The sequence below is a fragment of the Oncorhynchus tshawytscha genome, linkage group LG28 (genome assembly GCF_018296145.1).
Source record: "Oncorhynchus tshawytscha isolate Ot180627B linkage group LG28, Otsh_v2.0, whole genome shotgun sequence".
NCBI classification, from domain to species: domain Eukaryota; kingdom Metazoa; phylum Chordata; class Actinopteri; order Salmoniformes; family Salmonidae; genus Oncorhynchus; species Oncorhynchus tshawytscha.
Window position 1 is genome coordinate 6,079,873 of NC_056456.1, and position 25,789 is coordinate 6,105,661.

Sequence of the window (25,789 nt, forward strand, 5' to 3'; positions counted from 1 at the left end):
GCACTACACTTAACCAGGGCACATAAGGCTCTGGTAAAAGTAGGACACTATATAGGGAATATGGTGCCATTTGGGACACACACGAAATGTGCTTTTGCAAGAGGCTCTGGGTCTCTAACATGGACTTTCCGTTTGCAGTACCAACACATTATATTATTTCCATTTAGCTCAATCCAATCTTTGTCATCCACCTCAGTCTGCCGAACTGAAGAATAGCAACAACCATGTAATCATATAGAAAGCCCCTATATGATTATAAAACATATTCTCTCTGTTGTGGTGTGTGTGTGTGTGTGTGTGTGTGTGTGTGTGTGTGTGTGTGTGTGTGTGTGTGTGTGTGTGTGTGTGTGTATGTGTGTGTATGTGTGCGCCGATGCACTGTTTGTAGGCGTAGGCCTATATCAATGAAGATAACTATTACAAAGTCTCTAATACGGAAATTCATTGCCGAAGATGTAATATCTATTTTCTAGCAACTAAACCCTACCCTGTATGACAGGAAGTCACTCCACTAGCTTCTATGGGTCTGATAGTACATCATACAGGCACGCAGCAGGTAGGCCTAAGCACGGTATGCTGATGTTGATTTGATAATAATGTACTACTGCTTACCTCTGAACTCTTCATTTTCTCTACTGATTCTCAACATCCACTTCACACACACACACACACACACACACACACACACACACACACACACACACACACACACACACACACACACACACACACACACACACACACACACACACACACACAGACACACACACTTTGCATGAGAAGAGCTTTCCATGGTGTGATGGAGAAGAGCAACCACATCATGACAAATCTGCCAGGGGTGGGATGTGGTGATGGTGGAACAGTCATATAAACAAGGTGCATAGTCCATGCCATGACTCTTTCTGTGTAGTGTGTGTGTGATTTGATTTTTCTATCCTTGTGGGGACCAGAAGTCCTCACAAATCAAATCAAATTCTACTGATCACATACACATGGTTAGCAGATGTTAATGCGAGTGTAGCGAAATGCTTGTGCTTCTAGTTCCGACCGTGCAGTAATATCTAACAAGTAATCTAACAATTTCACAACAACTATCTTATACACACGTGTAAAGAAATGAATAAGAATATGTACATGTAAATATATGGATGAGCGATGGCCGAACGGCATAGGCAAGATGCAGTAGATGGTATAGAGTACAGTATATACATATGAGATGAGTAATGTAGGGTATATAAAAATTAGGATATTAAAACAAGTGTAGTACAACAAGTGGCCGGCCCTCACAAGGAAAAAGGCTATTTTAGGTTTAGGGGGTTAGGTTTAGGATTAGGGTAACAATTAGGGTAAGGGTTCAAATTAAAGTTAGATGTTAGGTTTAGCGTTAGGAATTAGGGTTAGGTTTTGTTTTAGGGTTGTGCTCAAGACCACCTAAAGCGAGACCGATTCAAGACCAAGACCGACCAAAATCAAGTCAGAGTCAAGACTGATACCGGAAGGGGGACGAGGGGGGACGAGACCAATAAAATGTGAGTCCAATTCAAGAATATAATTGTAATTGTGTCGAATAAGAATTCAAAATGTCCAGTATTTCTGTGTTCATATTTCAGAAGAACCTATGGATTCTTTAGACCGGGGATGGGCAACTAGGAACTCAGCCGAGGTCTCAACTTACTGTTGAGAGTTAGAATAGTAGAATACACAAGGTGCAATTTCAAAATTTGGATGTGCATCAGCAGTTTTTCTCTTGTTACAGTATGCCAGTCACTCAATTTGTCATGCCCTGACATTAGAGAGCCTTTTTATTTCTCTATTTGGTTAGGTCAGGGTGTATTTGGGTGGGCATTCTATGTTTTCCTTTTCTTTGTTTTTGGCCGAGTGTGGTTCCCAATCAGAGGCTCCATATCGTTGTCTCTGATTGGGAATCATACTTAGGCAGCCTTTTTCCCACCTGTGTTTGTGGGTAATTATTTATTTTCTGTGTGTGTTTGTGTACGCCACGGTTGCGTCACGGTCGGTTTCTGTTTACCTGTTATTTGTGAAGGTTTCACTTTATTATTAAAGATGTGGAACTACATACACGCTGCGCCTTGGCTCATTTATGACAGGGAGTTTGAAGACAGGCTAATTGTGTCACAATCACTATGTCAGTTCAAATGTTTTAGTTAGTCCACTGGCCAGCTAATAAAACCTGCAAACATTTGTCTCCACCCTATGGCCTCAAGTTCAACTGTCAGAGTCAGTTGGTGCGCCGGTGTGCAATGCCTTCAAATCAAAGGCCTGCAGTATAATAGGCTAATAGCCACACCACATTAAACATTCACAAAAGTTTTCAAACTTTACTAGGATAATATCAAAAGTAGGCCTAAGTCAAGTCATTGTTTATTGGAAAAATACCAGCAAGATACTGTATTATATTGCAGCAAACACAACATTACATTTAGAACTTCATTTGTCTAAAGAAAATGTCTCAACAGAATTAAATAAAACACTTCCGAACACAAAAGTGTTTTACAGGCTATATTGCAGCAATTACCAAGTAAGGCCAGTGCCTACCGTATCCAACAAATGACAGCAATAAGCTAATAATATTTATTTTACAACAGGCCTACTTATAACTTATCTTACACTAAATAATGTCCAGAGCACACAATTAAAAATATTTGTTGGTTTCTACTTGTCAGTATTACTTACTAAAACTGCTGTTACACTAAGGTTTTTATCCAAAGAGAAACAAAAATGTTATTTTATATTCCATGAAATTCTTAAGATATACACTACCGTTCAAAAGTTTGGCGTCACTTAGAAATGTCTTGTTTTGGAAAGAAAAGCACATTTTTTGTCCAATAACTTCTCTAGGGTAGGGGGCAGCATTTGGAATTTTGGATGAAAAGCGTGCCCAAATTAAACTGCCTTCTACTCAGGCCCAGAAGATAGGATATCCATATAATTAGTAGATTTGGACGGAAAACACTCTAAAGTTTCCAAAGCTGGTAAAATAATGTCTGTGAGTATAACAGAACTCATTTGGCAGGTGAAAACCTGAGAAAAATCCATTCAGGAAGTAGGATTTTTTTGTTTGTTTATAGTTTTCTTTTCAATTCCATTACAGTATCCATTGACTTAGGACTCAAATTGCAGTTCCTATGCCTTCCACTAGATGTCAACAGTATTTAGAAATTGTTTCAGGCTTGTATTCTGAAAAATGAGGGAGTAAGAGCAGTCTGAATGAGTGGACCCTGCCATGTCACAAGAGCTTTTTCATGCTCTCGACTGAGAGAGTGCCTTTCTTGTTTACCTTTTATATTGACGACGTTATTGTCCGTTTGAAATATTATCGATTATTTAGGCTAAAAACAACCTGAGGATTGAATATAAACATAGTTTGACATGTTTCTATGAACTTTACGGATACAATTTGGATTTTTTTTGTCTGCCTGTTTTGACTGCGTTTGAGCCTGTGGATTACTGAAGAAAACGCGCAAACAAAATGGAGGTTTTCAGATATAAAGAGAGACTTTATCGAACAAAAGGAACATTTATTGAAAAAATTAATGTCTTCTGAGTGCAACCATATGAAGATCATCAAAGGTAGGTGTTTAATTTGATCTCTATTTCTGACTTGTGTAACTCTTCTACTTGGCTGGTTACTGTTTGTAATGATTTGTCTGCTGGGCTATGTTCTCAAATAATTGTAAGGTATGCTTTCACCGTAAAGCATTTTTTAAAATCTGACACCCTGGTTGGATTCACAAGAAGTTAATCTTTAAACCTATGTAAAATAGTTGTATCTTTTCTGAATTTTTATAATGAGTATTTCTGTATTTGAATTTGGCGCTCTGCAATCAGAGCCAATCAGAGCGCCTCAGGCCAGGTGGGACGCTTCCCACATACCCTAGAGAGGTTAAAAATAACATCAAATTGATCGGATATACAGTGTAGACAGTGTTAATGTTGTAAATTACTATTGTTGCTGGAAACGGAAGATGTTTTATGGAATATCTACGTAGGGGTACAGAGGCCCATTTTCAGCAACCATCACTCCTGTGTTCCAATGGCATGTTGTGTTAGCTAATCCAAGTTTATCATTTTAAAATACTAATTAGAAAACCCTTTTGCAATTATGTTGGCACAGCTGAAAACTGTTGTTTAGACTAGTTGAGTATCTGGAGCATCAGCATTTGTGGGTTTGATTACAGGCTCAAAATGGCCAGAAACAAATAACTTTCTACTGAAACTCATGAGTCTATTTTTGTTCTGAGAAATGAAGGCTATTCCATGCGAGAAATTGCCAAGAAACTGAAGATCTCGTACAGCACTGTGTAGTACTCCCTTCATGGAACAGCGCAAACTGGCTTTAACCAGAATAGAAAGAGGAGAGGGAGGCCCCGGTCCACAACTGAGCAAGAGGACAAGTACATTAGAGTGTCTAGTTTGAGAAACAGACGCCTCACAAGTCCTCAACTGGCAGTTTCATTAAATAGTACCCGCAAAACACCAGTCTCAACGTCAACAGTGAAGAGGCAACTCCGGGATGCTGGCCTTCTAGGCATATTCTTCAGGCACAGCCATCTTTGACTTTCTTTATTTGCGTTATATAGTGAATGCCATTCTGGGATTAGGGAGTTTTTGCTTGTCGAACATAAACAACCGTGGTTGCCATCATAAAGAATTTAGCTGCGGTTATGTTTAGCTGACACGCATCTCTTTTCTAAACAATATTACATCTCTCCCTTGTTCAAGTCTAGCTGTTGGGTCGCTAACTTGTGTTTTAAAAATTTTCTTCATGGATTGAGTTTGTCTTTGGATGTGTTCCATGTGATATTTGGATGATGAAGTTCGCATTTATCTTTTACAATAAAAGGTGAAATTGAGAAATAAAGTTGTGAAGACCTTTATTTCCCATCAGTACAAAACATTGTTTACATGCTTTTCAGACAACAATGCTGCTTAGCCACGTTTGTTGCATCATACGTTCTGTTGCTACTATTCCAATCACATATTTGCGATGATACGCTGCAGGGACCACTCAACAATGATCACAAATATGTGATGGTACACGTCAAAGGGTTATGCCGATTAAGCCAATGCCTATGCGCCAGAAGTTTCTCCCGGTCTTTCTCTTTTGGCTAATGAAGGCCAAGTTTGACATGCTGGTCCACCAGACTCTTTGTGTACTTGGGCGGAATTGTCTGCGAAGGAGATTAGGTCTAGGTTAGCGTGGGCAAGGCTAGCTACAGTTTGAATGGCTGTAAATGAGCCCAGCATTAAGCTGTGGGATGGGACCGCTAGGACACTAGAAGCTGGCAGCTAGTCAGTTGAGTTGATATTTGAGTGGCACAGACCCCAATGGCTCTCTATTCCCTATATAGCGCACTATTTTTGACCCTGGGCCTTGGTCAAAAGTAATACACTCTAAAGTAGTGCTTTATAAAAGTAATAGTGTGCCATTAGGCACAGACCAAGAGTGGAGAAAGCTTTGCTAGTGCCGTTATATTAGAAGCTTGACTGAACCACTGGGGTGAGGACTGGGCTGGGAAGGAGCTGTGTCCAGGATAGCCTAGGCACGATGGAGAGGTGATCTGTAACGTCTGCTTCCAACTCACACTCTCAAACACGTAGATCCCTGAACGCAGCTCACTCTCGTGATCCCAATCACCTGAATTCTGATCACCTGTTCACACACCTGATAGGTCATTTACACACACTATTTAGTTCAGTTCTTTGTACCGCATCATTGTTAGGTATTGTTTGTTTTGTTACACGTTCTATTCGGAGCTCTGTTTATTTCCGTATTAGTACTCCTGTGTATCATTGTTTTTGGCCATCAGCAGCCATGTAGCTGAAAAGCACACTAACGATGCCTTTTTGCCTCTTCCCTGCCTGTACTTTTGCCTATCAGATTTCCTGTCGTCAACCTCTTGCCTGATCTCCCGGACTATGTTATTAGCCTTTTCCCTGCCTGTACTGTTCCCTTTTTGGAGTCCATGTGTATTACCTTCTGCCTGCCCCTGGACCCAGCTACCTGCATCTTCCTGTTGTCCTTTACTAATAAACACCTGCTGTGCCCTGTGCTTGAAACCAGCACTCTGTCTCCCATCGTATTCATTCCATGATCACAATCATTCTTCAGTCAGTTTGACCTCACAGGGCACTGCACACGGTGCAGGTTAAAAGTGATTCCCCTTCCAACATAATTAAATGATGTGTGAATTTGGTAATTAAATTGACTCTGACTAGAGTACCTAAATATAATGTTCATTTGGTGGGAGGATGAAATGTAAATGATTGTGTTTGAAGCCTTTGTTCTGTACTACATGGGAGAAAAATAAAAAGAGGGTATTACTGTATGTATGTATACAGGAACAATAATCCTCAGCCTAGCTGTACAAGTACTGCTGCACTGTTATCCCCAAGGGGCATGCAGTCTGTCACGGTGTTTTCACTGCACGTTTAACCTGACTTCATCCCAAATGGCACCCTACATAGTGCACTACTTTTGACCTGAGCCCAGTGCACTATATAGGGAATAGGGTACCATTTGGGATTCACACTCTAGTTACACGATGCAGTGCAGAGTGGGGGAGAAGGAAGGAAACGCAAGGACAGGCAGGACCCTTCGAATGCAGTTTAGCAAATGTCAGGAGCATTCAGAGAGCCGTCATCTAAAATGTCACCCAGATGAGGAGGCAGGAGAGAAGTGAAGCTGAGGGTGGAGATACGGAGGTGCGTGCATGCAGCGAAGAATGCCACACACATACATAAATAAAATTAAATGACAAAAACCATGCAGATAGCTGCATTGAAAGTATGAGACCCAGTCTTACATTTACAGTACACACACACTGTGAACTAACATTCACAATGGCAAATTGACTCACAATGACAAACAAACTAAACAAAACACAACACAAACAATATGGTAACCAATTTGAGACAGAAATAAGATACGTGACAGTTTTTGTTTGTTTCTGAGAAGCATGTTAACCAGATATTTCAGGTACCTTTGAAAACGTCTGACGGTCATTGTACACACAAATGAAACTGAAGTGTTATGTCTTCAGAAGAGAATGTCAGTGTCTTTCAGCCTATTAGCAAATTCTAAACATTGTCTGCAACCCTATGGGCCATGGTCAAGTAGTGCACTACATAAGGAATAGGGTGCCATTTGAGGAGCAACCGTTTTCATGCCTGGAAAATGGTTGCTGACACTAAGACACTATGACACTAATATTCCATGCCTCCTACTGCCTCCCTCTCCTCTTCACCTGTCTTCCCCACCTCCTCTCTGCCTCCCCTCGCCCCATCTATTCCAGCAGAGCCGACAGATGCCTCTGGGCTCCAGTCCCGTTAAACCTCTCATAAAGAACACTTGACAGAGTTTGGTCAGGAGGATTTTAGAACGGTTTCCTCCGTGGCGTGAGCGTGCAGTAAGGCCTTCAGGACAATTATGTTAACATGCTTCAAGGGGAAAAAGTGATACACCTTTCAAATGCCATTTAGCAGAATAACCTGGACACAAGAGGTTCCTTCCTCCCTTGGTTTGTATATAGTAGAACTTAGCCAAGCTGAATACCTAACCAAAAGGTGACATTGGGATCTAGCATGCTATATAAAGCTCAGCTAAAGAGCTCTGGTCAAAAGTAGTGCACTAGTCTGCATGGGGAATAGGGTGCCATTTGGAAAACAGACATTACAGTTAAGGCATTACATGTAGACTATATCAGGACCTCCTGCTAATACTAGTAGCCACACTAGTAGCAAGCTTCACAGAGCCTGATAGCTGATGATGTCTATCCGTCTGTCTGTTGCTTTGACAGAGGAAACCATGTAAAAAGTTAAGAGAAACCCAGGGAAACCAACCAGCCATTCACATCCTGCCATGACAGACCCACCTCCTCTCTCCCTGACAGCACACACACACACACATACACGTGTGCACACAGGCACAAACTGCCAGGTGTATAGTTAGGTCTAGGTAGGGAGGTGTGGAGGAGGACCGGGCTCTCACTAGTGATAGGGGAGCTGGGCAGTAGTGGAGCAGGTTGAGAGCTTCAAGTTCCTCAGGGTCCACATCACATCATCCACATCACATCACAGGATCTATCGTGGTCCAAACACACCTACACGGTCGTGAAGAGGGCACGACAATGCTTTTTCCCCCAAAGGAGGCTGAAAAAATTTGCCGTGGGCCCTCAGCTCCTCAAAAGGTTATACAGCTACACCATTGAGAGCACCTTGACTGGCTGCATTACTGCTTGGTATGGCAACGTCTTGGGATCCGACTGCAAGGCGCTACAGAGGGTAGTACGGAGCTCCCTGCCATCCAGGACCTCTACACCAGGTGGTGTCAGAGGAAGGCCCTGAAACTTGTCAAAGACTCCAGCCACCCAAGTCATAGACTGTTATCTCTGCTACCTTCTCTTTGCTACCGCACTGCAAGGGGTACCGATGAACAACTCTGGAACCAACATGAGTCTGAACAGATAATACCCCCAAGCCATAAGACTACTAGATAGTTAGTTAACTAGTTAACCAAATAGCTAGCCGGACTATCTGCATTGACCCTTTTGGCACTAACTTTTCTTTGTCATCACATACTCTGCTGCTACTGTTTACTACCTGTGACTTTATTCCTAGTTATATGTACATATCTACCTAAATTACATGGTACCCCTGCACATCCACTCTGTACTGGTACCCCTTGTATAGCCAAGTTATCATTACTCAATATGTATGCATTATTACTTTTGTTATTACGTGTTTTACTTATCTATTATTTCTCTATTTTCTTTCTCTCTGTATTATTGGGAAGGGCTCGTAAGTAAACACTTCACCTTTAGTCCACACCTGTTGTTTACGATGCATGTGACGAATAAAATTGTATTTTGATCTGACTACAAGGAAATAAAATACAATTGTATTTGTCAAATGCACCAAATTCAACAGGTGTAGACTTTTCAGTGAAATGCTTGCTTTACGAGCCCTTCCCAACAATGCAGAGTTTAGAAATAGTAACACGAGAGGAATAAAATGTAAAAACACATGGAGCTATATTCAGGGAGAACCAGTACCAGATCAATGTGCAGAGGTACGAGGTACAGTATGTGAGGTAGATATGTACATGAAGGCAGGGTAAAGTGACTAGGCATCAGGATAGATAATAATAAGGTATGTGAGGTAGATATGTACATGAAGGCAGGGTAAAGTGACTAGGCATCAGGATAGATAATAATAAGGTATGTGAGGTAGATATGTACATGAAGGCAGGGTAAAGTGACTAGGATCAGGATAGATAATAATAAGGTATGTGAGGTAGATATGTACATGAAGGCAGGGTAAAGTGACTAGACATCAGGATAGATAATAATAAGGTATGTGAGGTAGATATGTACATGAAGACAGGGTAAAGTGACTAGGGATCAGGATAGATAATAATAAGGTATGTGAGGTAGATATGTACATGAAGGCAGGGTAAAGTGACTAGACATCAGGATAGATAATAATAAGGTATGTGAGGTAGATATGTACATGAAGACAGGGTAAAGTGACTAGGCATCAGGATAGATAATAATAAGGTATGTGAGGTAGATATGTACATGAAGGCAGGGTAAAGTGACTAGGCATCAGGATAGATAATAATAAGGTATGTGAGGTAGATATGTACATGAAGACAGGGTAAAGTGACTAGGCATCAGGATAGATAATAATAAGGTACTTGAGGTAGATATGTACATGAAGGCAGGGTAAAGTGACTAGGCATCAGGATAGATAATAATAAGGTATGTGAGGTAGATATGTACAAGATGGCAGGGTAAAGTGACTAGGCATCAGGATAGATAATAATAAGGTATGTGAGGTAGATATGTACATGAAGGCAGGGTAAAGTGACTAGGCATCAGGATAGATAATAATAAGGTATGTGAGGTAGATATGTACAAGATGGCAGGGTAAAGTGACTAGGCATCAGGATAGATAATAATAAGGTATGTGAGGTAGATATGTACATGAAGGCAGGGTAAAGTGACTAGGCATCAGGATAGATAATAATAAGGTATGTGAGGTAGATATGTACAAGATGGCAGGGTAAAGTGACTAGGCATAAGGATAGATAATAATAAGGTATGTGAGGTAGATATGTACATGAATACAGGGTAAAGTGACTAGGCATCAGGATAGATAATAATAAGGTATGTGAGGTAGATATGTACAAGATGGCAGGGTAAAGTGACTAGGCATCAGGATAGATAATAATAAGGTATTAGAGGTAGATATGTACATGAAGGCAGGGTAAAGTGACTAGGCATCAGGATAGATAATAATACGAGTAAAATAAAGAACAGAGCAGCAGCAGCAAATGATGAGTGTAAAAGTGTGTATGCATTTAATGTGTATGTATGTGTGTTTATGTTGTGTCGGTCTGTGTGGGTGTGTTATGTATGTGTGTATGTAGTGTATATGAATGTTTGGTGGTTTTGTGAGGGAGTGTCAATGTAGTTTGTGTGTGAGTGAGTGTGTCTATGGTTTGTATATATAGTCTAGCAAGTGTGTGTGGGGTCAGTTCAAGATAGAATCAGTGCAGATAGTTTGGGTACCCTTTACTGACTATTTAGCAGTCTTATGGCTTGGGGGTAGAAGCTGTCTCGGAGCCTGTTGGTCCGAGAGCCGATGCTCTGGAACCGTTTGCCGGACGGTAGCAGAGTGAACATTCTATGGCTTCGGTGGCTAGAGTCTTTGGCCATTTTTCGGCCCTTGACTGTGAAATTAGACTGTGAGTGAGCTCAGGGTAAACTGGAAAACATTGGATACATCGCAAATGGCGCCCTAGTAAAGAATAGTACACTACATAGGAAATAGATTGGCTTTTGGGGTGCACATATACTTCAGGAACTAGGGAGCGTATGGTATTTTCCAGGATACAGGAAAGAGAGCAAGTGTTCCAGATCTTATCCACTCAGCAAGAAGGTAAACCAAAACAACAACAAAAACAACAACCACAATGACAGAGGACAACTCTGAGGGGAGGTAAATATTGTGTGGAGACTGAGAGAGACAGATATATAGGGGGAAACTCTGTACCCAGACCCAATCACCTAAGTGAGTCAAGATGTTTAATGCATTAGCCCACTGTTAACCCATAGTGGGTTTCTTTCAGACAAAGACGACACACACAGTAGACATACAGCTTTCTCCTAACAGCCTCATCAACATAGCCTCCGCTGACACACACACATACACATCCACCATCATCATAGCCTCCGCTGACACACACACATACACATCCACCATCAACACAGCCTCCGCTGACACACACACATACACATCCACCATCATCATAGCCTCCGCTGACACACACACATACACATCCACCATCAACACAGCCTCCGCTGACACACACACATACACATCCACCATCATCATAGCCTCCGCTGACACACACACATACACATCCACCATCAACACAGCCTCCGCTGACACACACACATACACATCCACCATCATCATAGCCTCCCCTGACACACCCTCTGCTCACATCCCCTCTGAAAAGGACATTTAGCTGACATAACCTCCAATTCAATACCACACATGTACACACACAAGCGCACACACTGCACCGAGCAGACACACACTCACAATTGCACGTGCACACACACATATAATATACTCGGCACACACACCCTGCAACATAAACCCATATTAGGCCATGTCTTTCGATCATCAATCTTCTCCAAAACAACAAACCTTTCCAGTGTTCTTTATACTAACGTACCCCCCACACACACACACACACACTCCCAGGGGCCTCTTTGTAGAGTACAGTACCCCTCACCCACCTGTCTGGCCCTGATTAATGTCCTCAAAGACAAGAACTTCATCCCAAATGGCACCCTATTCCCTATGTAGTGCACTACTTTTGACCAGAGCCCATGCAAAAGCAGTGCACTATATACAGTGGCAAGAAAAAGTATGTGAACCCTTTGGAAATACCTGGATTTCTGCATTAATTGGTCATAAAATTTGATCGGATCTTCATCTACGTCACAACAATAGACAAACACAGTCTGCTTAAACTAATAACACACAAACAATTACACGTTTTCATGTCTTGTGAAAACACTGTGTAAACATTCACAGTACAGGGTGGAAAAAGTATGTGAACACTTGGATTTAATAACTGGTTGACCCTCCTTTGGCAGCAATAACGTCAACCAAACGTTTTCTGTAGTTGCGAATCAGACCTGCACAACGGTCAGGAGGAATTTTGGACCATTCCTCTTTACAAAACTGTTTCAGTTCAGCAATATTCTTGGGATGTCTGGTGTGAACAGCTCTCTTGAGGTCATGCCACAGCATCTCAATCGGGTTGAGGCCAGGACTCTGACTGGGCCACTCCAGAAGGCGTATTTTCTTCTGTTGAAGCCATTCTGTTGTTGATTTACTTCTGTGTTTTGGGTCGTTGTCCTGTTGCATCACCCAACTTCTGTTGAGTTTCAATTGGTGGACAAATAGCCTAACATTCTCCTGCAAAATGTCTTAATAAATTGGGAATTTATTTTTCCGTCCGTCGATGATAGCAAGGCCCTGAGGCAGTAAATCAGCCCCAAACCATGATGCTCACTCCACCATACTTTACAGTTGGGATGAAGTTTTGATGTTGGTGTGCTGTGCCTTTTTTTCTCCACACATAGTGTTGTGTGTTCCTTCCAAACAACTCAACTATAGATTCATCTGTCCACAGAATATTTTGCCGGTAGCGCTGTGGAACATCCAGGTGCACTTTTGCAAACTTCAGACGTGCAACAAGGTTTTTATTGGACAGCAGTGCCTTCTTCCGTGGTGTCCTCCCTTGAACACCTTTCTTGTTTAGTGTTTTACGTGTCGTAGACACGTCAACAGAGATGTTAGCTGACACAAGTCTTTAGCTGACACTCTAAGATTCTTCTTAACCTCATTGAGCCTTCTGCACTGTGCTCTTGCAGTCATCTTTGCAGGATGGCCACTCCTAGGGAGAGTAGCAACAGTGCTTTCTCCATTTATAGACAACTTGTCTTACCATGGACTGATGAACATCAAGGCTTTTAGAGATACCTTTGTAACCCTTTTCAGCTTCATGCAAGTCAACAATTCTAAATCTTAGTTCTTCTGAGATCTCTTTTGTTTGAGGCATGGTTCATATCAGGCAATGCTTCTTGTGAATAGCAAACTCAAATTTTGTGAGTGTACTTTATAGGGCATGGCAGCCCTATAAACATCTCCAATCTTGTCTCATTGATTGGACTCCAGGTTAGCTGACTCCTGACTCCAATTAGCTTTTGGAGAAGTCATTAGCCTAGGTTTTCACATACATTTTCCAACCTACACTGTGAATGTTTAAATTATGTATTCAATATAGGCAAGAAAAATACAATAATTTGTGTGTTATTAGTTTAAGCACTATGTTTGTCTATTGTAATGACAGACGAAGATCAGATCAAATTTGATGACCAATTTATGCAGAAATCCAGGTAATTCCAAAGGGTTCACATACTTTTTCTTGCCACTGTAGAGAATTGGGTGCCATTTCGAACACAACAGAAAGCGGCTGGGCTGAGGCAAAGGTGCCTGCTGCTGGGAGGTCTTTCTCCCTCCACCCACCCACCTCTCTCACTCTCCTTTTGTCTCTCTCTCCCCCTCTCCTTCAGTTTCCCTCCCTCCACCAGTTTCCCTCGCTCCACCAGTTTCCCTCCCTCCACCAGTTTCCCTCCCTCTACCAGTCTCCCTCCCTCTACCAGTCTCCATCCCTCTACCAGTCTCCCTCCCTCCACCAGTTTCCCTCCTCCACCAGTATCCCTCCCTCCACCAGTTTCCTCCTCCCTCCACCAGTTTCCCTCCCTCTACCAGTCTCCCTCCCTCCACCAGTTTCCCTCCCTCCACCTCCCTCCACCATCCCTCCCTCCACCAGTTTCCCTCCCTCCACCAGTTTCCCTCCCTCCACCAGTCTCCCTCCCTCTACCAGTCACCCTCCCTCCACCAGTTTCCCTCCCTCCACCAGTATCCCTCCCTCCACCAGTTTCCCTCCCTCCACCAGTTTCCCTCCCTCTACCAGTCTCCCTCCCTCTACCAGTCACCCTCCCTCCACCAGTTTCCCTCCCTCCACCAGTATCCCTCCCTCCACCAGTTTCCCTCCCTCCACCGGTTTCCCTCCCTCCACCGGTTTCCCTCCCTCTACCAGTCTCCCTCCCTCCACCAGTTTCCCTCCCTCCACCAGTTTCCCTCCCTCCACCAGTTTCCCTCCCTCTACCAGTCTCCCTCCCTCTACCAGTCTCCCTCCCTCCATCAGTTTCCCTCCCTCCACCAGTATCCCTCCCTCCACCAGTTTCCCTCCCTTCACCAGTTTCCCTCCCTCCAGCAGTTTCCCTCCCTCCGCTCATAACTCAGCAGATAGCAGCACCAAAACCACCATAGCTGCTGTTAGCACTAGCTAATGAACCCTCATTACGCTACATCACAGCTCCTCTGTACTGTCAACTCCCCAGCCATCCCACTCTAACACTGAGTCCTTGCCTCTCCTTATTACTGGTATTATGGTTTTGGATAATGTTAGTGAACCCTGTTAGTGAAGACAGATATCACAATAGAAACTACTGTATTTCAATGACCACCACCAGGAAGACATAATGCCCAGAGGGGCTAAGAGCCTAGGCGTAGCTAGTGAGATTTCGAATGATTTCATAACTTCCTGGAATGGAGTGCCTCTCTAACTCGGTATTCTTTGCAGAGGCTTCCATAAGAAAGAGCATGGGAGGATTTGCAAATGAGCTGATGAAAACAAGGAGAGAGTTTCCCACCAACCGAGTGTGAAAGAAAGAGAGTTCCCCCTTCTCAGTATTGCCTGTGAATGGACTCTTTTTTCTGCCTCACACTTTAACTTCTTGGTTACAGGGGGCAGTATTGAGTAGCTTGGGTGAATAAGGTTCCCAGAGTAAACTGCCTGCTACTCTGTCCCAGATGCTAATATATGCATATTATTAGTAGTATTGGATAGAAAACACTCTGAAGTTTCTAAATTATGTCTGTGAGTATAACATAACTCATATGGCAGGCAAAAAACCCTGAGACAAATCCAACCAGGAAGTGGGAAATCTAAGGTTTGTAGTTTCATTTAAGTGATTGCCTATCCAATATGCTGTGTCTATGGGGCCAGATTGCACTTCCCAAGGCTTCCAGCAGATGTCAACAGTCTTTAGAAAGTTGTTTGAGGCTTCTATTGTGGAAGGGTGTCAAATAAGAGCTGTTTCAACAAGTGGACTAGGCTGAGGCCAATCAGTTGTTTACTGCGCGGTCATGTGGGCACGCCGTTCCTTCTTTTTCCTCTGTAATGAATATGCTATTGTCCGATTGGAATATTATTGAAGATTTATTATAAAAAGACCCTAACAATTGATTGTAAACATCGTTTGACATGTTTCTACAAACTGTAATGGAACTCTTTTGACTTTTCGTCTGGATTTTGCGCTCGCGCATTGTGCCTTTGGAATAGTGAACTAAACGCTCAAACAAAACAGAGGTATTTGGACATAAATATGGACGTAATCGAACAAAACAAACATTTCTAGTGGAAGAGGGAGTCCTGGGAGTGCATTCCAACGAAGATCAGCAAAGGTAAGTGAAGATTTATAATGCTATTTAAGACTTTTGTTGCCTCCACAATTTGGCGGGTAACTGTATGGCTTGCTTTTGTGGCTGAATGCTGTTTTCAGATTATTGAATATTGTGCTTTTGCCATAAAGCTTTTTTTAAATCTGACACAGCGGTTGCATTAAGAACAAGTTTATCTTTAATTCTATGTAAAACATGCATCTTTCATCAAAGTTTATGATGGGTATTTATGTTATTTGATGTGGCTCTGCAATTTCTCCAGATGTTTTGGAGGCATTTCTGAACTGAGGTTTTTGGATATAAATATGAACTTGATCGAACAAAACATACATGTATTGTATAACATTGAGTCCTGGGAGTGTCATCTGATGAAGATTATCAAAGGTTAGTGATTCATTTGATCTATATGTCTGCTTTTTGTGACACCTCTCTTTGGTTGGAAAATGGCTGAATACTTTGTGACTAATTGCTGACCTAGCATAATGATATGTTCTGCTTTCGCCGAAAAGCCTTTTTGAAATCGGACACTGTGGTTGGATTAACGAGTGTAGTGTATCTTTAAAATGGTGTAAAATACTTGTATTGTTGGAGATTTTTAATTATGAGATTTCTGTTGTTTTGAATTTGTCGCCGTGCAATTTCACTGGCTGTTGGCGAGGTGGGACGCTAGCATCCCGAACGATCCCAGAGAGGTTAAAGGTAGGAGGGAGGCCAGTCAATTACAAAGGTAACTAGGGACACGTCCAAAATGGCGCCCTATTCCCTATATTGTGCACTACTTTTGACTAGGGACCAATATATTCCCACTATAAAGGGAATAAAGTGCCATTTTGGACATAGGGGCCTTCTTGGGCCTTATTTCACTCTAAATCCAGCACACAATAGCTTAGCCTAAGCCATCACAAGACCCAATAACGCACCTATAGGCTATTGCTGGTATTCAGGTGACTGGATGAAGCTAGTTTTTAAAAATCCTTTATTCAGTTCAGAACAAATTCTTATTTACAAATGACAGCCTAGGAACACTGGGTTAACTACCTTGCTCGGGGGCAGATTGACAGATTTTTACCTTGTCAGCTCAGGGATTTGATCTAGCAACCTTTCAGTTACTGGCCCAACACTCTAACCACTAGGCTACATGCAGCCACAGCTAGTGTGTGAGGGGGAGAGAGAAGAAAAACATGTTATTTCTGGACTGAAGTTTCTCAAACAATGATGTGGTGGCCTCTGGAAGAAAGTCTGTAAGAAATCAGTCCAACCCACTCTCAAATCATTCCAACTGTACTAACTCAAAATTAAGATAAGCCTATAGTTTGACATTATAAAAAAGCCTACCTAGGCCTATACTGTTCTGGTAACAGCAAAAAACATTGATCACAGCCTAGCTGACGGGACATTAGAACTAGGCCTACAACTGGATTAGATCTCTTTCAGAGGGTTGAGAATTAGCCTATGTTTATAATCACAGCCCCCATCCCCACATGAGACCTTTTGCCTTCTGGTAGGCTGTCATTGTAAATAAGAATCTGTTTTTAACTGACTTGCCTAGTTCAATAAAGGTTAATAAAACATATAATAATACAAATTCACTAAATGGAAACCAAAACAGGGAAGGACTACTATCTGAACGTGTCCAATAAGGAACCATTGTTTTCGTTTTTCTGTTGCAGAACATATTGTTACAGTGTGCACTGATGAATATGACACTGCAGTTCCGTATTTTGTATCACTTGAGAATTTAGGATTGTTAACATGGATATAAATGTTCCTGTAAACCTAATACACAATAATAGCCTATATTAGCCTATTTCATCTGAATAATTAAGCCATCTCTCACAAACAAGCTGGACAGTAATAATCTAAGTGTTATCTGGCTAGTGGATACATCATTTCAATTCAACACAAAATACTCACAATAAGGAAGAAGTGCTTAAAGGAAAACTCCACCCAAAAACTAGTCCATTGTTGGTATAGTCTCAAAATGTTTTGCATGTCAGCAATCAAGTTTTCAAGATAGGTACCTTTCAAAATACAGAAATATTGCCGGAATGATGCATTTTGCATCATATGTGGTATTTTGAAAGCTATATACCTTGAAAACTTGATTTCTGACATGCAAAACATTTTGGGACAGTATTAATAATGGGCTAATGAAACAAACACCAAAGGATAGTTTTTTTGGCATGGAGTTTTCCTTTATGCCTTGCCACACATTAATTCATGTAAATTCACCGACCATTTCGAATCCCACCGTACCTTCGCCGCTATGCAATCTGGTTTCTGAGCTGGTCACGGGTGTACCTCAGCCACACTCAAGGTCCTAAACGATATCATAACCACCATCAATAAAAGACAGTACTGTGCAAACGTCTTCATCAACCTGGCCAAGGCTTTCGACTCTGTCAATCACCGCATTCTGATTGGCGGACTCATTAGCCTTGGTTTCTCAAATGACTGCCTCGCTTGGTTCACCAACTACTTCTCAGACAGAGTTCAGTGTGTCAAATCGGAGTGCCTGTTGTCCGGACCTCTGGCAGTCTCTATGACGGTGCCACAGGGTTCAATTCCCCTGGCCGACTCGTTTCTCTGTATATATCAATGATGTCGCTCTTGCTGCTGGTGATTCTCTGATCCACCACTACGCAGACGACCATTCTGTGTACATCTGGCCCTTCTTTGGACAATGTGTTAACAAACCTCCAAACGAGTTTCAATGCCATTACAACACTTCTTCCGTGGCCTCCAACTGCTCTTAAATGCTAGTAAAACTAAATGCATGCTCTTCAACCGGTCGCTGCCCGCACCCGCCCGCCCATCTAGCATCAGTACTCTGGACGGTTCTGACTTGTAGACAACTACAAATACTAGGTGTCTGGTTAGACTGTAAATTCTCCGTCCAGACTCACATTAAGCATCTCCAATCCAAAATTAAATCTAGAATTGGCTTCCTATTTCGCAACAAAGCCTCCTTCACTCATGCTGCCAAACATACCCTCGTAAAACTGACTATCCTACCGTTCCTTGACTTCGGCGATGTCATTTACAAAATAGCTTCCAACAGAATATCAGTCTGTCCCTGATCTTTTTCCTTGAGAGAAGTGGCTTCTTTGCTGCCCTGCTTGACACCAGGATATCCTCCAAAAGTCTTTGCCTGACTGTGCGTGCAGATCCACTTACACCTGCCTGTAGCCAGTCCTGATCAAGCTCTGTACTGGTGGTGCCCCGATCCCGCAGCTGAATCAACTTTATGAGAAGGTCCTGGCACTTGCTGGACTTTCTTGGGCGCCCTGAAGCCTTCTTCACAACAATTGAACCTCTCTACTTGATGATCCGATAAATATTTGATTTAGGTGCAATCTTACTGGCAGCAATATCCTTGCATGTGAAGCACTTTTTGTGCAAAGCACTGATGACAGCACGTATTTCCCTGCAGGTAACCATGGATGACAGAGGAAGAACAATGATTCCAAGCACCACCCTCATTTTGAAGCTTCCAGTCTGTTATTCGAACTCAATCAGCATGACAGAGTGATCTCCAGCCTTGTCCTCGTCAACACTCACACCTGTGTTAACGAGAGAATCACTGACATGATGTCAGCAGGTCCTTTTGTGGCAGGGCTGAAATGCAGTGGAAATGTTTTTGGGGGATTCAGTTGATTTGCATGGCAAAGAGGGACTTTGCAATTAATCTGATCACTCTTCATAACATACTGCTGTGCTTTATCTTGACCAGGTCGCAGTTGTAAATGAGAACTTGTTCTCAACTGGCCTACCTGGTTAAATAAAGGTGAAATAAAAAATATGAAAAATTAAATGTAAATCAAATCAAAGTTTATTTGTCACGTGCACCGAATACAATAGGTGTAGTAGACCTTACAGTGAAATGCTTACTTACAGGCTCTAACCAATAGTGCAAAAAAGGTATTAGGTGAACAGTAGGTAAGTAAAGAAGAAATAAAACAACAGTAAAAAGACAGTGAAAAATAACAGTAGAGAGGCTATATACAGTAGCGAGGCTATAAAAGTAGCGAGAGGAGCCACGCAAAGCCAAGGGGAAAGGAGACATTTCCAACCTTCCTAAACACACACATACACAAACACACACACACACATTAGCCACAGCAGACCCTCCCCCAGTCTAGATTCACCTCCCCTTTACCATAAAAGTAGAGAGGTGGGGTTTGTTATTCCTCAGCACAATTTCATTAAAGGGACACATACACAAGCACACATACATACATACACACATCCTATATATACACACACACCCTCAGGGTCTAGGATAAGGGGAAAGTGAAATTTGATGTCTCCGGTCACAGGTCAATCAACACTGTTAGGGATACTGTGGCAAATCACTGCCATTGAAAGTGTGAATTGGCCCCTTTTATAATCAACTAGGCCCATTTAGATTTAGCCATGCCAGTTGCAGCTACATCAAAGTCAAAGCAGAATGGCTTTAATTTAAATACTCAAAACACACTGTTAAATCATTTATATCTAGACACCACTATCAGAAGCAATTTGTAACATCTAGGCAGTCATTGAGGGTGTGACTTTACACGTGGATTTAGCTCGTCTTTAATCAGGTGCAATTAGTCCCAAATGGCACCCTTATTCCCTATTCAATAGAGTACTTTTCACCAGAACCCTATTGGCCCTGGTCAAAAGCAGTGCACTATATAGGGAATACTATGGTGCCATTTGGGACATAGACAGTGAGTCTAAGTGAAATCCTAAGCTGCTACAGGGCCAGTGCTGAGAAGGCTGTGTTTATACTGTGAAGTATGTTAACACGGGCCCACATTCCTCTATTCCCAAATTGTAGTGTTAAAATTACAGCCTCGGCAGAGAGGCGTGACAAAAGCACCATGCTTAGGGATGGCCAGCACCTGTTTAACCCAGCCAGGACACACACACACCGTCCTCCTTGCTGCCAGTTTCTGAACCTGACGCCCTGATTTTTACAGCTGCATGGGGCATCATATCAGGACTGAGTCTCAAATGGCACCATATCCCTACATAGTGCACTATATACGTAATAAGGTGTCATTTGGGACACCATTTGGGATGCATCCCAAACCTTCACCCGTCAAGGCAGTGCACTGAGCAGCCTTGGTTCTTATAAACTGTACCTTAGCAGGAGGTCTTGCTCACACACCACACATACACACCAATGTGCTTGCATACTAGTCTCTCCAACAGCTGGTAGAATAAGTCCCAAAATCTGAAGTAGACTATGATACCATAATTGGCTACAAGATGGAAATAGCAGCTTAACTACAAGATTCAACTACCCGAGAAGAAACAGCATCAAGGTAATGAAAACAACCCCCCGTGTACGGGGGAGTGACACCACGTGACACCCTGCCTGCTCTAACATCTTTTGATTTGCTACCGGGAGGGAGAGCTTCATGAAAGAACACTTATTTTCCATTATTACGCATCAATAACGTAAGAATATCACATCAGTCAAATATGTAATTAATAATTGAAAATGTAGGCCTAACGCAAATTATTAATATGAAGCGGGACAATGTTTATTTTTCAAACAATAAAAAATGACAGAATGACAAAAATAACACTGAAGGGTTTAAAACATAAGGCGTAGGCTAAAAAACAACAACATGAAGACTTGCACCTCAACCCTATGGCCCGCGGTCAACCGTCAAAATGACCGTTGCCCGTTATAGAATAACACTAAGCATGCCTTGCTATCATAAATTATACGTGATCGAACAGACCGGATATATATTAAAACAATAAAAATGACACAGTAATATAGAAACGACATAGTTCGAGGCACCTTTATAGGTGTTGCATCACCTTGCATACCTGGCCGTCTCATAACATTAAAAGCAGCAGCCCCGCCTTCATTGCAGTAACGGTACACACCGCCATTCCATTCCATCGACCCACTCGGAAATTGCATAACGATATAATTGAAAACAATAGATGGAAAACATTTATGTGTGTGCTGTCTGTTTCACAATATTGCTATCTATTACAGGAAATAACGGAGTCATTCGCAACCACCTTGTGTACTGCTTTCCTTTTCCTTCACAACCTATTCTTCCCTTGCCTGCACGGTGACACACACAGGGCGGTAGGCTACACTAGAGTAGATTATACATCACTTGTTTCGACAAAAAGAAAAAGAACGGAACAAAAACCATCATAATCAAACATCAACAAATTGGACATCATCATGCATGTTTATGAGTGAAAAATCCCGCGAGAACAAAACCAACAATGAGAAACCAAGAATCTACTGACGCCGATATGCACGGATAAACTAAACAACCATAATGTTTTTCTACCTGCACAAGTTGCCATTTTCTGCAGCGTATATTGGAGTCTTTTCCCTCGTCTGCTCTAGAATGAAGATAGGTTTAAAATAAACAAATATTTCCCCCAATCTGTGCCAATAATAGCGTACAGATAAATGCCGCAGGTAGGGTTTTATAGGAGGACATTTGCGAGCCCCGTTTTCACTGTTCAGGTGAACATGTTGATGGCTCCTGCCTGCGCACGGACGCTGCCTGGGCGGCACGGCGCTCAGCTCTGTGTCACATCTTGTGTCGTCAGCGGCCACAGGAAAAGGTGCTTTCCTGTTTCCAGCCCTCATCTCACTACTCGAATAACGGTACTACCTATAATATTTGATTGGCCGGTAGGTAGAGTGAAAGAGAGGAGGATAGGTAGAACACAGGTAAGATACCCTCCAATGAGAGGGAGCTACTCTTTTCTGATCAAATCTAAAGTGGAATCCAAGCTACAATCATTTGCTGACAAACTTCATCAAATCAAGTGAATGATTAGGCTACATCGAAAAGATCAATTGCCGTTGTATGCTATTGTAGGTATAATGTTGTTAATTTAGCAAACTGAGTATCATTAGCCTGTTTATGCTCATGTAGCAATTGAATTATTCAATAAATAAACAAATTCGTGCAGTGTATTATGTTCTGTTACCTTTCATTCACGTGAAGTTTGGGTCGTTAGACAGAATGTCCAGGCTGCGCTGTTGCTGCTGCATAACTCGATTCCTTATATAGACTGCAGCAGTTGCTCACACACATAGGAAGGCTATGGGCTGTGTGACGCCCATTTCTTTCATGCATTGCTTACACCACCCAGCATAACAGGTAAGTACTAGCCTAGGCAATATATCAGCTTCTCTTCCACAAATTAAAATCAACATCAAGCTATTCAAGAAGCGACATTTGAGGACTAAAATGTAAAGTAAAACGGATCGGTTAAGACCAAAACAAAGTTATGCTACCTAAAAAGGAGACCACGAGAAGCCCGAGTGTGATGTATTCAAATCGAAATGAACAAAAGTGGACTAATACGACAAAATACGTTGTACAAGACAGATCTCCTTCCTTAGAAAACCCCTCGACAACAATGCATCAAACAGTGTTGCATGCAGATAATAGAAGGGGTTGCTGCCCAAGTCACAACACAAGCCCGATTAAATGTATTTTATTTATCTATTACTATAGGCCTAATGCAAGTCCAGAATGACATGAAACTAGTGAGTCTACAAAGTCAAATGGAAGAATATACTATGCATTCAAATAACTCTGCTACCTGTAGCAAAACACGACAGACTAGCTATTACCATTATCTCGTAATTTTTCAGTAAAATTACAGGTGGCTGAGTTTAACTGAACTGAATGTCTGGGACAGCAAGTTAGCAAGCTGCTAGCCTGTTAGCTTAGAAGTTTTTGTTGAGCAAAAGCGTAGCAAACGAAAGGATTTCTGTTTACAAATATAACACATCGCATCTTGTCTCTTATAAAAACAAGGCGACAAGTGACCGTAAAAGAAAATTGGATCGAGGAACAAAATCAGTCTCTCACTCAAATTTACGGGATGATAGGTGCGTATAACGGTACGCTCGGGCAGCGCTGCTGCGCTAGGCGGAGAGAAGCGAGCCAGGTATAACGGTGCACACCACATTTGAATATACGTACTACTTTCCAGCACTTCAACTCCCTAAAACGTGGGTCAGAAAAGTCCCAAAGTCGGCGAACACTGTTGAATGAACCCAAAAGTACGTAGTCCATCTCACTTAATCGTTTCCCGTCGGTTTACGGAGTTTTGGCTTACCGTTATTCCTCTTCGGGTTCGCCTGTTTTCTGCGCTTACACCTGGGGCCATCCGCCATGATCCTTTCGCTCTGTCTGAATAATGCCTGCCGGGGCGAGTCACCTCCTCTCTCGCCGCCTCCCCCCGTACCCCACTCCTCTCTCCACTCCACCTCCCTCCCTCCCTCCTCTGCACCTGGTTTACGACACTTTCTGCTTTACGATATCACCTTCTCCAGTTTCCTAACATGCTAAATTCGTTCTCCTAACCTGCAGCGTAAATTCTAACCTGCTACGAAGAAGTCACTATCGAAGTGGCGTGAAAAGAGTGTTTCCCCACTGCTAACACCCCAGCACATGGCCCAACTCCCTACTGGCAGCACATAGAGTCCACCCCGAGCTTTTGCTTTCGCCGAACTCTTGATCGTTTGCTCCTGTTGCCGAAAATATAAGATGCATGGTCAAAATAAGAACATGGTAATGTGTTTTGATAACAGATAACATTTTGACAGGTAACAGACAGTCCATCATTAGGCTGCTACAATTATAAACTATTATTTTGGAAAGGAAAATACTTCAAGCGACAGGGAACAGTTCACGTGACAGAGCATTAACCCCTTAAATGCCAGACTGTTGCTGGCGCACGACTACGTTTCAAATGGGCTATTCTATAAGAGATTTTAACACACACACACACAAACACACGCACACACACACACACACACAGTTTAGCAACACGTTTGATGGCAACAAATGCACTATTTATACATTATTATGATCAAGATGAAATTGAAAACAACAATTATGAAAAGTATGATATCCTGATTATAATAAAGATAATAACACAATGATTATTATGAATATAAAATAATATTCTAATATTTTGTTTAGTTATGACGTATGCAGGATTCCTGGCTTTATAGACATACATTTTCTCTCTCTCTCTTCATCTGTCCAGATTTAGACTGCTATCACTGTATCACGTCTTGCATAAGCCTAACCCAGATAGATAGAGTTTTTAAAACGTATTTTACCATTATTTAACCAGACAAGTCAATTAAGAGCAAATTCAGATTTAGACATACATTCTTCAGATGACCCACCTGAGAGAGGAAAGATAAGAGGCAACAAGAGACACAGTCCGATGCAGCGATCGTGTACTCAAACAAGAGTACACGGTAAGGCTACACTCCTTTCCTCAAAAGGGACAAGCAGCCATAAGCTCAATGACAGGTCGTTACAGGTCACAAGAGCAGCTTCCAGACTGCAGACCCATCAAGCTATTCTTGTACCTGAGGTCAGTTTTCGGACTGAACCTGGACTTGCCAGGTGCTGTATATGTTCCATGCCTTTCCTTTCAAATTCAGCTCGACTGTTCCAGTACAGTACATGAAATAGACATTTTACACATTGTTACATTCTATTTCAGCTCTTATGCATTCTATATCCATCTTCACTTCCAATTTTTGGCATGGATCTAAGTTTTCATTTTTCACAGTACTGAACACAGTTTGATGACATAATTCAAGTTTTGTCTTATTTTTCATTTTTAGCAAATCTGTTTTAAAGCAGCAATTAGCAGTTAAAACCATAACAAAGCTTTCCCCGCCCCTGTTTGAGTAAAAAGCTGAGAGATTGGGCTGGAGAAATGTAACCACTCTCCAATTCATAGACAGCTAATGGATATTTACATTTACTTTGTTTACAAACATTGGAGTAAAACAAGCTTATATTTTGGGTTCTGATGGGGTACACCAGTTGAACTAAGCTCATGAGGCATTTATAAGTTACATTCTTCAAGAATCAATGCGTACATATAATTAATGTATATGTTAAACAATTGATGTAGCAACTGCGGAGTGCTCCTTTAAAGATTCTAGTAAATTAAAATATATATTGTCTTTATAGAGGGTGTAACAACATTTCTAGTTCACAGGTCATGATGAAGTCAATTCCCAGCCCCTGATGACAGCAACAAACAACTCACCAGTCTCCCCCATGAGGCTTTACCACACCCACCACCAGGGAACAATCTCTGGAGGTATCTTATTGCATGA

At 42.0% G+C, this 25,789-nt stretch overlaps 1 protein-coding gene across 3 annotated transcripts in view; it reads right to left on the minus strand.

Moving 5' to 3' along the window:
- LOC112226560 (zinc finger E-box-binding homeobox 1) overlaps positions 1-24,084 on the minus strand; it is a 116,136-nt gene extending 92,052 nt beyond the window's left edge. For 2 of the 3 annotated variants that reach the window (XM_024390959.2, XM_024390958.2), the window contains exon 1: positions 23,755-24,084. In XM_024390959.2, the coding sequence (XP_024246727.1) occupies positions 23,755-23,812 (58 nt within the window). In that variant the 5' untranslated portion in view covers positions 23,813-24,084. Of the gene's footprint in view, positions 1-22,611; positions 22,750-23,754 lie in introns of those variants that run through there. The other variant, XM_042307727.1, reaches the window with a different exon arrangement.
- Between the last annotated feature and the right edge of the window lie 1,705 nt (positions 24,085-25,789).